At 40.9% G+C, this 13,195-nt stretch overlaps 1 protein-coding gene across 2 annotated transcripts in view; it reads right to left on the reverse strand.

Annotated features, from left to right (window-relative positions):
- Positions 1-13,195, reverse strand: part of CNTN2 (contactin 2) — a 430,563-nt gene that overhangs the window by 127,095 nt on the left and 290,273 nt on the right. For both annotated transcript variants that reach the window (XM_073615820.1, XM_073615821.1), the window contains one exon: positions 1,565-1,692. In XM_073615820.1, the coding sequence (XP_073471921.1) occupies positions 1,565-1,692 (128 nt within the window). The remainder of the gene's footprint in view (positions 1-1,564; positions 1,693-13,195) is intronic.

The raw sequence follows: 13,195 nt of genomic DNA on the forward strand, positions 1-13,195 counted from the left end.
TGTCTGTGGTATTTAGTGATATATATATATATATATATATATATATATATATATATATATATATATATATATATATATATATATATATATATATATATATATATATATTATAATACAGTGATATTTCTCTTGGTTGAGAAAAAAAACCCTTTTGTTCATATATTATAGGTTGAAGTAAGCCTTTATTATTGTATTATTATGTTTAGTCGTGTATATAATATGTTATGAATATAAAAAAAAAAAAAAAAAAAAATTATATATAAAATATATTTATATATATATATATTTTTGGTATTTTTGTATAAAAATGTTGGAATGTGTTTCTTGTTTGCAAGATTCTCAAATATAAAAAAATTGCCAATTCAATATTGAACCCTACGGACTAAGACTGGGATGCCATTAAATTTCATGTGCGTGTAAAGGAAGGCGTCCCAATACGTTTGGTAACATAGTGTACATTTACTTAGTAGGTTGTCATTTTCTCATAATTGGCTGCTGCAAACAGCGGGTATGCATATAAAAGAGGCTCAAAAAAAATGCATGATTACTAATTGTCGGAATGGCCCATAAGTGAAGAACAAAACTTAACATTTGGTACAAAATAATCAAACGTTTTGTGAATTTACTCTTCAAAATCATCTGCCCAAACTACTGAATTGACTACTGCGTTTCCAGCAAGAAACAGTTACCTCCTAATTTCCTACTATGAGCTGACTATGCTTCACCGAAATCTCAAAACAACATTATCAGATGTGCCTAGGTTCTCTTTGTGGACTACAGAACACCCCCATACCTCTATGTTGAGAAGATGAGGATAATGGGAGGTGGTCTGTAGTCCTAATACACCTCCTGTCCTATGTTCACAAGATTGCTCCTCCATAGATTTAAGATCCTAAGATAGGATAACAATGCTCACTCACTGTACTTTGTGAGCATTGTTATCCTAAGGCAGAAACTGTGTGCCAAGTGAAAATAAAGGGAAAAAAGCCTGAAGAAAGAAAACCTAATACAGCCTTCATATCTAAGGACTGGTGAGCTGCCATACAGTATATTACATTTTGGGGGGGGTTTAAATGTGCTTTAAAGCGGGATTCCGTCCCTGAAAAAAAAAATTGTAAAAGTCAGCAGCTATAAACACTGTAGCTGCTGACTTTAAATAAGTACTTACCTGTCCTGGGTGCCCGCGATGTCGGCCGCCCGAGGCCGACCCGTCCCTCTGCTCTCGGGTCCCGGCACCGCCATCCTAAGTAAGGGAAACAGGCAGTGGAGCCTTGCGGCTTCACTGCCAGTTTCCTACTGCACACGAGCGAGCGGCGCGGCGCTCTGTGAATGGCCCCGTGGTGTTCCCAGAAGACAACGGGGCCGCTCACCGAGGAGCAGAACATGGCGCAGAATAGGAAGAAGCAGATTAGGAAGACTGCCTAGCAACAAGGGTTTAGGTAAGTTTAACTTTTTTTTTTTTTCAGATGTTTTTTTTTAATTTTTTTAGGATTTTTTATGCAATTGTTTTTTTTAGGGTGGCCCTCCACTTTAAGCTACATGGCACACATCCCTTAATTCTTACCCCTTACACCGAGGATTCCAGTGCTGTTTGACTTTCCGATGATATTTTCAGCAAAACAGGTATAATTTCCTTCATCAGAACGAGAAATATTTTTCAAGATTAGTGTCCCATTGGCTGTTACAGTCACCCTGGTGGGCAAACAGGAGATAGACATGAATAGTTTATCATATTTGACTACATTGCTGTGCTACCAAACAGAAGTAATATACAGCAGAACGACATTTATTCAGGGCTTTTCTGCAATTTATGTACACTATATATGGCGCTATATATGGCTTTCTTGACTACAGTTCCTTCCAAATGAACGAATACAATCTATGAATAGCGGAATTCATCAAACATGTAGCCTGCAGCTTTTTTTTATACATCCCAATCATCATGTTGTCATTTCTGCACAGTATTCCAATCACATGATATGTGCCTCTGTACGTACAGTGCTCAGCATAAATGAGTACACCCCTTTTGAAAAGATCTTAATCAATATCTCAATGAACGCAAGAACAATTTCCAAAATTTTGACAAAACTAAGTCTTATAGAACACTTGTTTTAGCTCATTACATGAAAGTAAGGTTAATAATATAACTTGGATTACAAAATCTCCAGTTTTACTTAAATTAGTTGATACAAAAATGAATACACCCCACAACAAAAACTAGTACAGCTAGTATTTTTTTATGACCTCCATGATTTCTAAGGACAGCACCAAGTTTTCTAGGCATTGAATGAACAAGTTGGCAACACATTGCAACATCTATCTTTTTCCATTCTTCAAGAATGACCTCTTTTAGAGCCTGGATGCTGCATGGAGACTGATGCTCAACTTGTCTCTTTAGAATAGGTAGGTTTGATTGGGTTCAGATCAGGTGGCATACTTGGCCACTTAATCACTTTCACCCTGTTCTTTTTCAGAAATGCAACAGTGGCCTTAGATGTGTGTTTTGGATCATTGTCATGTTGGAAAAGTGCACGACGAACAAAGGCACAGAATGATGGTAGCATCTTCTCTTTCAATATAGAGCAGTACATCTGTGAAATTCATGAAGCATCAATGAAATGCAGCTTCCCAACACCAGCAGCACTCATGCAGCCCCACAGAAGGATGTTGCCACCACCATGTTTCACTGCAGGCCCCAATGCATTTTTCTTTGTACTCCTCACCTTTGCACTTTTGTTCCAAAAACATTTATCTTGGTCTCATCACTCTGGAGTACAGAGTCCCAGTAGCTCTTTAGTTCTTTCTCAGCTTGAGTCCTGGCAAATTCTAAGTGGGCTTTTATGTGCATGGGCTTTAGGAGAGGCTTCCTTCGTTGACGACACCCATGCATGCCATTTCTCTGCAGTGTATGCCATATTGTGTCATGGGAAACAATCACCCCAGTTTGGCTTTCTACTTCTTTAGCTAACTGCAGTGAACTTGCATGGCGATTTTTCTTCAACCCTTCTCATCAGAAGACGTACCTGTCGACTCGGCGTGTCAACTTCCGTGGACCGCCTAGAAGTCTCTGTGAGATGGTTGAAGTTCTATCTTTGTTACGTTTTTATATCAGTTTTGCTACAGTATTCTGACTGATAAGTAAAGCTTTGCTGATATTCTTGTAGCCTTCACCTTTCTTTTGTAAAGAAGTTATTTTCTTTCTCAGGCCTTGTGACATTTCTCTTCTATGTGGTGCCATTGCTGACAGCAAAAATGGGAAGTTGTTTTCTTTGTTAAGCAATGCCCTTTTATATTCAGCTGTCTGCTGGACACCTGTTTAATAATTAGACTCACCTGTAGTTGAATTCTTGTTAATTAGGATTTTGTTGTCTCAGGCCGGGTTCACACTGGTACGACACGACAATCGTATGACCGTGGATCCGACTTTGCCCTGTGACTTGAAGTCCGACATCCGTCCAACTTCAATGAAGGGGGAACTGACTTTAATGGTCCTTCGGTCTGGTTTGGATTTTGTGGGGGACCCCCACGCCATTTTTTCAGCCTGGTGGTCCCCCCAAAATCGATACCAGACCCATGTCAGAGCACACAGCTCGGCAGGTCAGGAAAGCGGGTGGGGACGAGCGAGCGCCCCCCCCTCCTGAACCGTACCAGGCCGCATGCCCTCAACATGGGGGGGGTTGGGTGCTTTGGGGCAGGGGGTGGCCCTGTGCCCCAACCCCAAAGCACCTTGTCTCCAGGTTGATGAGGACAAGGGCCTCTTCCCGACAACCCTGGCCGTTGGTTGTTGAGGTCTGCTTATCGGAATCTGGAAGCCCCCTTTAAAAAGGGGGGCCCCCAGATCCTGGCCCCCACCCTATGTGAATGAGTATGGGGTACATTGTACCCCTACCCATTCACCTAAAAAAAAGTGTCAAAAATAAAACGTAGTACATAGGTTTTTAAAGTAATTATTAAGGCAGCTTTGGCATCACTTCCGATTTCTACTTCCCTTTCTGGCTCTTCTCCGCTCTCCGATGATGTCTTCTAGCCCTCTCTGGTTCTTCTCCCTCTCTCCACTGTCTTCTACCTCTGCTGAGTCTTCTCCGCTGTCTTCTCGCTCTTTTTCCGTGTCTTCGCCACTGTCTTCTCCCTCTGTTCTTCTTCTGATGTTGACTCAATGCTCTCTCCCGCTCTAATGCTGGGTGCGCGGTGTGTCACTACTTATATTGGCATGGAGCGGGGTCACCGGGTGACGTCATCACCCAGGGCATGATGGGCAGTGACGTCATAAGGGGTGGGCCTCTGGATGTCGTCACCCCATGCCAATATAAGTAGTGGCACACTGCGCACCCAGCATTAGAGTGGTAGAGAGTGTAGAGTCAACATCGTAAGAAGACAGAAGAGGGAGAAGACAGCGGAGAAGACCCGGCAGAAGCAGAAGACAGCGGACAGATGGAGAAGAACCGGAGAGGGCTAGAAGACATCAGTGGAGAAGATAAACAAAAAATACCGCGCTGTGATAAGATGGCCAAAAACGGTTTGACCAAAGAAACAAACAAGCAGGAATAAATAATTAGTGACACCTAAAAGAGCTGCTGCTATAAGTGAGATACACACCTGTTCAAATAAATAATAATAAATAACAGCGCTAGATATACTACAAAATTTCCATTATAAATGTGTATATAATATCAAAACATTATTAATAAATAATTGTGATAAAGTAATCCATAAACCCCATTGAGGTGAATTTAGATGTAGAAACGACAACTCTGCAGGTGAACATTAATCAAATCCATCTACATGCAAGTGAAAAAAAGTCCGAAGATTTAAAACAAATTCTTCTTAATGATATTGGAAAGATGGCTAATTGATTCCTCCCCGCACCACTGTGTTAACTCCAGTATAATTGCTTACCACAAGGCAAGCTTAAACAAGCCTGTGACCTTAACCCAGTCAGGGCCTTTAGCCAAAGGGGATGATTAGAAGGCGATAGTCCACTAAACCATCTGGGGAATCAGCCACAGCAAGGAACTCTTCATGCACACCTCCACAGCACCAAAACAGTTTAACATTTAGGGATTCCCAAAAGGAAAGAAAGGATGAACATAGCGTAATCCTGATATGGGTAATTTATTAAGAAGATAAAAAAACACACTTACATTGAAATGAAGAAAAACAGCATAAAATGTGTAGGCCGGCCGGCTACAGCGAACACCCGTCCTACAGACGGACACACGGGACGTCAGGATGTCAGCTCCCCCCGACGCGCGTTTCGTCACACGATGACGTCGTCTGGGGCACGGGCGACGCACTGACGTGTCGCGTGTAAATAGCAACCAAGATAACCAAGCCACGATGTGAGACCAGGAAATTAACTAGAGTTCCATCTGGACCCATAGAAAGAGTCCAAACCCGCCATATTATACACTGGAAGGGTAAACCCATAGGCAAAATAAATAATAAAACTTATGGGCAAATCATAAACCGCTTTACGCAGTTTCACAGGGAGATTATTTAGCCTCCCCATGGCATCAACCTGATTGGATTCTTTTAAAAAGCAAAAATTAAAAAATGCAAAATACCGTGAAGCCTAATTTCCGATTACTCATATATTAGTAGCGGAAATTAAGAATTCGAGATCAGGTGAAAAACATTAAAGAAAAAATGGTAGGATAAGGATGGGTGACAAATAAAGTGCTTATCACAAAAGACAACCACTAAATAGACCACCAGAGGGTGGTAATGAGATCACATTAAGTGGATCTCAAAAATATACAGAGCCATCATTCCACTATGGTAAAGACCGAAGGTAATTTCCTGTGGCCCACATCGAGTCTAGTTCACATACATGGAACAACCAAATAACATAATCTGGGAATACCAAACGACATAAAATCTCAGTTAAGTCAATTAACAAGCAGGAATAAGCTGTTCTTATTATTATAAAAAAGGAACAGTTCAAAAACAGGTACAATGACAAAAATTTCCATAAAGATACTAAAAATATTAAAATAAAAATAAAAAATAGAAAAATAAAAATAAAGAATGGAATAAAATATAGTAAAAGCACGAACAAATAGCAAATATAAATATGGACTCCTCCCCCTAACCCCAGATACAAAACACCCTCAAGAATTGTCTATGAAGGCATTTGTGTCAATGTCCACATTGAGTCCATATGGGGTGTAGCATTTGATTTTATGGATCCATAGCATCTCAAGTCTGGAGATACTCCTGACGAGAGAGCTACCCCTCCAATGTGGTCGATATTTATCAATCCCCAAGAAAATGGTGTTGGAGGGATCCTTATTGTGTGTAGTTAAGTAGTGTTTAGAAACTGAATGTTTGGGGAATCCATTTTTGATATTGGTGATATGTTCATTTAATCTGACGGAGAGGGGTCGCCTTGTCCTGCCCACATACTGCAACCCACAAGGGCACTGGAGCAGATAGACGACCCCCTCCGTCGAGCATGTAATGAAAGGCTCGATATGATGTTCCATTTGTGTGCTATGGGAGGTAAACATGTGGGTGCGTCTTTGTGTGCCCCTATTAATAGAACACACTCGACACCTGCCACATTTATAGTACCCTGTCAGATTACCAAAGAAACAGGGTTTAGTGGAAGGGGGATCCAAAACATTGGGAGCTAATCTGTCTTTCAGACACGATGCCCCTCTGAACACCACCTGTGGTTTGGCTGGCAAAATAGGTTTACGGACAGGATCATTTTCTAGAATATACCAATGTTTACGAATCAAATTTTTTATATTGTTATGTTGCACGGAATATGTAGTAATAAAGGGGATATGAGAGGAGTCCCACTCCCGAGGTGGTCTATTACCCAAGAGTTAATTTCTATCCAAATTTTGAACTGATTCCAAAGCGGATTTCAAAGATTCTACGGGATAACCCTTCTCCAGAAAACGTTGAGTCAGCACATCTGCCTGTTCCAAAAATTTGATATTGTCTGAGCAGTTTCGCTTGAGACGCGTGAACTGACTTTTAGGTACAGATTGAAGCCATGATCTATGGTGACAACTGTCAATGGATATATAAGAGTTACGGTCCGTGCTTTTGAAAAATGTAGAGGTGATAAACTGGTTATGACAGGCAGATATATTCAAATCTAAGAAATTGATATCAGATTGACTCGCCTCAAAATTCAGAGAGATTCCCCTGGTGTTCCTATTAAGATCTTCCATAAAGAGATCTAATTCATTCCGAGGCCCATCCCACAGGGGGAGGACGTCGTCAATGTACCTTGCCCATAACTTAAGGTAGGGTCTCTGGCCAACATTGACGACATCCTCCTCCCACAGGGCCATAAAGAGGTTAGCGAGGCTGGGGGCATATTTAGCCCCCATAGCCACTCCCCGGTCTTGACGATAAAATGATAAAATATGCCCCCAGCCTCGCTAACCTCTTTATGGCCCTGTGGGAGGAGGATGTCGTCAATGTTGGCCAGAGACCCCACCTTAAGTTATGGGCAAGGTACATTGACGACGTCCTCCTCCTGTGGGATGGGCCTCGGAATGAATTAGATCTCTTTATGGAAGATCTTAATAGGAACACCAGGGGAATCTCTCTGAATTTTGAGGCGAGTCAATCTGATATCAATTTCTTAGATTTGAATATATCTGCCTGTCATAACCAGTTTATCACCTCTACATTTTTCAAAAGCACGGACCGTAACTCTTATATATCTATTGACAGTTGCCACCATAGATCATGGCTTCAATCTGTACCTAAAAGTCAGTTCACGTGTCTCAAGCGAAACTGCTCAGACAATATCAAATTTTTGGAACAGGCAGATGTGCTGACTCAACGTTTTCTGGAGAAGGGTTATCCCGTAGAATCCTTGAAATCCGCTTTGGAATCAGTTCAAAATTTGGATAGAAATAAACTCTTGGGTAATAGACCACCTCGGGAGTGGGACTCCTCTCGTAACCCCTTTATTACTACATATTCCGTGCAACATAACAATATAAAAAATTTGATTCGTAAACATTGGTATATTCTAGAAAATGATCCTGTCCTTAAACCTATTTTGCCAGCCAAACCACAGGTGGTGTTCAGAGGGGCATCGTGTCTGAAAGACAGATTAGCTCCCAATGTTTTGGATCCCCCTTCCACTAAACCCTGTTTCTTTGGTAATCTGACAGGGTACTATAAATGTGGCAGGTGTCGAGTGTGTTCTATTAACACACTCGATGTGGCACACAAAGACGCACCCACATGTTTACCTCCCATAGCACACAAATGGAACATCATATCGAGCCTTCCATTACATGCTCGACGGAGGGGGTCGTCTATCTGCTCCAGTGCCCTTGTGGGTTGCAGTATGTGGGCAGGACAAGGCGACCCCTCTCCGTCAGATTAAATATCACCAATATCAAAAATGGATTCCCCAAACATTCAGTTTCTAAACACTACTTAACTACACACAATAAGGATCCCTCCAACACCATTTTCTTGGAGATTGATAAATATCGACCACATTGGAGGGGTAGCTCTCTCGTCAGGAGTATCTCCAGACTTGAGATGCTATGGATCCATAAAATCAAATGCTACACCCCATATGGACTCAATGTGGACATTGACACAAATGCCTTCATAGACAATTCTTGAGGGTGTTTTGTATCTGGGGTTAGGGGGAGGAGTCCATATTTATATTTGCTATTGGTTCGTGCTTTTACTATATTTTATTCCATTCTTTATTTTTATTTTTCTATTTTTTATTTTTATTTTAATATTTTTAGTATTTTTATGGAAATTTTTGTCATTGTACCTGTTTTTGAACTGTTCCTTTTTTATAATAATAACAGCTTATTCCCGCTTGTTAATTGACTTAACTGATATTTTATGTCGTTTGGTATTCCCAGATTATGTTATTTGGTTGTTCCATGTATGTGAACTAGACTCGATGTGGGCCACAGGAAATTACCTGCGGTCTTTACCATAGTGGAATGATGGCTCTGTCTATGGGCTATGGGGTATAAACTATACTCTTTTCCCTATAAAGTGTTTATCATTAGGGCCCACTTATGCGATATATGCCAATTAATCTTATATATATTTTTGAGATCCACTTAATGTGATCTCATAACCACCCTCTGGTGGTCTATTTAGTGGTTGTCTTTTGTGATAAGCACTTTATTTGTCACCCATCCTTATCCTACCATTTTTTCTTTAATGTTTTTCACCTGATCTCTAATTCTTAATTTCCGCTACTAATATATGAGTAATCGGAAATTAGGCTTCACGGTATTTTGCATTTTTTAATTTTTGCTTTTTAAAAGAATCCAATCAGGTTGATGCCATGGGGAGGCTTAATAATCTCCCTGTGAAACTGCGTAAAGCGGTTTATGATTTGCCCATAAGTTTTATTATTTATTTTGCCTATGGGTTTACCCTTCCAGTGTATAATATGGCGGGTTCTAACTCCTTCTATGGGTCCAGATGGAACGCTAGTTGATTTCCTGGTCTCACATCGAGGCTTGGTTATCTTGGTTGCTATTTACACGCGACACGTCAGTGCGTCGCCCGTGCCCCAGACGACATCATCGTGTGACGAAACGCACGTCGGGAGGAGCTGACGTGCTGACGTCCCGTGTGTCCGTCTGTAGGACGGGTGTTCGCTGTAGCCGGCCGGCCTACACATTTTATGCTGTTTTTCTTCATTTCAATGTAAGTGTGTTTTTTATCTTCTTAATAAATTACCCATATCAGGATTACGCTATGTCCATCCTTTCTTTCCTTTTGGGGAATCCCTAAATGTTGAACTGTTCCGGTGCTGTGGAGGTGTGCATGAAGGGTTCCTTGCTGTGGCTGATTCCCCAGATGGTTTAGTGGACTATCGCCTTCCAATCATCCCCTTTGGCTAAAGGCCCTGACTGGGTTAAGGTCACAGGCTTGTTTAAGCTTGCCTTGTGGTAAGCACATTATTATACTAGAGTTAACACAGTGGTGCGGTGGAGGAATCAATTAGCCATCTTTCCAATATCATTAAGAAGAATTTGTTTTAAATCTTTGGACTTTTTTTCACTTGCGTGTAGATGAATTTGATTAATGTTCACCTGCAGAGTTGTCGTTTCTACATCTAAATTCATCTCAATGGGGTTTATGGATTACTTTATCACAATTATTTATTAAGTGTTCTTGCATAGCAAGACCACTTACTGTTATCTCACATATATATTATTCTTATTATTATAGCCAAATTTACCACCCTAACTCCTCCCACAGTTTTTACACTACATAGACAAGTAATATACCGAAACGTGCGGATTGTTCCCGAATGGTGTGCTATTACTTTGTGGAACGTTTCGCCGAATGGTTCACAAAATATCGTCATTTTTGCGGCGAAATTGGTCCCATAGGAATGAATGGGGAAACTAGAGTGGGAGATGACAAAAGCTGAAAAATCAGAACATGATTTCTAAACTGCCGCCACTCCCTCATTTTCAAGCCCACCTACACAAATCTTATATCAAAACGTTCAGCTATCCCTGCTGCCACTAAACATGTCCACGGCTAAGCCATAGTCCTGATAGTTTTCACAATATGACCATTTGTTTGTAACTCACGCCGTCCATTGACATTCATTGAAACTACACTCTAGCCCCCTCCAAATTTGAAGGGCAATTTCTAAACTGCGACCGTGCCTTCAATTTTAATATTTCACAGACATACTATACATCAAAATCTAGGTCTGGGTCTTGTGATTCTCACAATATAAAGATCTTCGCTGTAGGATGTATAGTTTTTAAAATACGGCCATTTGTTTAGAGGTCATTTCAGGAAATTTTAGCCATTAATCAGAGTGTACTGTTAGTGTTTGTTTTGTTGCCATGGTTACCAAAGCTTCTGTTATACACAGGGGGGGAAGGTGGCTGGAGCATCTCAGCTCTGATTACAGAGCCCGGGGGAGGGGACAGACACACCATGTACTGATTTATAATAGAGGAATATGATGGGGCAGTTTTGATGGGGTAATTCTGATGGGGCAGTTTTGATGAAGTAGTATTTGGGAAGCATAAACAGGGCATGAGCGTTGCTAGGAAACAGTGGTTGTAAACACAAGATGCTGAGACACCCCAAATGCATGTGACTTCATCTGCTAGACTTGATAATGCTTGTAGACTCCTCCCACAGTTTTTACACTACAGAGACAAGTAATATACCGAAACGTGCGGATTGTTCCCGATTGGTGTGCTATCACTTTGTGGAACGTTTCGCCGAATGGTCCACGAAATATCGTTGTTTTTGCGGCGAAATTGGTCCCATAGGAATGAATGGCAAAATGTTCAAAAGGAAATGTTGCTAGGAAACAGTGGTTGTAAACACAAGATGCTGAGACACCCCAAATGCATGTGACTTCATCTGCTAGACTTGATAATGCTTGTAGACTCCTCCCACATTTTCCACACTACAGAGACAAGTAATATACCGAAACGTGCGGATTTTTCCCGATTGGTGTGCTATTACTTTGTGGAACGTTTCGCCGAATGGTCCACGAAATATCGTCGTTTTTGCGGCAAAATTGGTCCCATAGGAATGAATGGCGAAATGTTCAAAACTAGAGTGGGAGGTGACAAAAGCTGACAACCCCATGATCAGCCAAAACATTATGACCACCCCATGATCAGCCAAAACATTATGACCGCCCCATGTAAAAAAAAAAATATTTTTGAAAAAAAAATATATTTTTGAAAAAAAAATATTTTTGAAAAAAAAATATATTTTTGAAAAAAAAATTACTTTTGAAAAAAAAAAAATTAAAAAAAAAATCATTTTTGAAAAAAACAAAATTCATTTTTGAAAAAAAAAATTTCATTTTTGAAAAAAAAATCATTTAAAAAAATCATTTTTGAAAAAACAAAAAAACAAAATCATTTTTGAAAAAACAAAAAAACAAAATCATTTTTGAAAAAAAAAAATCACAAAGCTCTGAGGGGAATTATAGCTCCTCTCACACAGCTCTAAGGACAATTATAGCATTATAGCTCCTCCCACACAGCTTGGAGGGAAGTTATAGCTCCTCCAATACAGCTTTGAGGGGAATTATAGCTCCTCCCACACAGCTCAAAGGGGAATTATAGCATTATAGCTTAGCATTATAGCTCCTCCCACACAACTCTGAGGGGAATTATAGTTTCTCCCACACCGCTGTGAGGGGAATTATAGCTCCTCCTACACAGCTCTGAGGGGAATTACAGCTTAGCATTATAGCTCCTCCCACACAGCTGAGGAGAATTAGAGCTCCTCCCACACAACTCTGAGAGGAATTATAGTTTCTTCCACACCGCTGTGAGGGGAATTATAGCTCCTTTTAAACAGCTCTGAGGGGAATTATAGCTTCTCCCACACAACTCTGATGGGAAATGTAGCTTCTCCCACACAGCTCTGAGGGGAAATATAGCTTCTCCCACACAGCTCTAAGGGGAATTATAGCTCCTCCCACACAACACTAAGGGGAATTGTATCTCCTCCCACACAGCTCTGAGGGGAATTATAGCATTATTGCTCCTCCCACACAGCTCAGAGGGGAGTTATAGCTCCTCCCACACAGCTCTGAGGCGAATTATAGCTCCTCCTCCAACACAACTCTGAGGGGAATTATAGCTCTTCGAACAAAGCTCTGAGGAGAATTATAGCTCCTTCCACAAATATCATCATGCCATCTAAAGGAAAGAGATCTAAAGCTGCAAAGATACGCTGGACTAAACTGGATCCGGAGCCCCACAGCAGCATAGTGGATATGGAGGTTTGTGACAGTGAATGTGCCCAGGAGGTACATAGTGAACCTGTGGTGTCATTTTCATGTTCAACTCAGTGTCAAGTTCAAGAGCACAGTGACAGTGTGATGGGCACTTCTGAAAACCATGGCATGCAAGAACCATGTGTACCAAGTGAGATTTCTGTGCAGGCATCATTTCATCAGGGTCATCATGGCTATGGAAGGTTAAGGAACAAACAGTGTACATGCATGGCTCTGACATTTTTGGCATACCACAGTGAGCTTGATGATGTGAGAAAGGGTGATCTTGATCAAATACTGAAGAAGGGCAACAGCTTGTATGGCTCAACAATAAAACAGCTAAAACAAAGAAATGTCTATCAGCATCAACACTTGACAATGGAAGAAGTGCCCCTCAGAGTCAACACTGACAAATATGAGTATAACGTTGTTAAATCTCCAGTGTTATCG

The sequence above is a fragment of the Aquarana catesbeiana genome, linkage group LG02 (genome assembly GCF_042186555.1).
Source record: "Aquarana catesbeiana isolate 2022-GZ linkage group LG02, ASM4218655v1, whole genome shotgun sequence".
Lineage (NCBI taxonomy): Eukaryota > Metazoa > Chordata > Amphibia > Anura > Ranidae > Aquarana > Aquarana catesbeiana.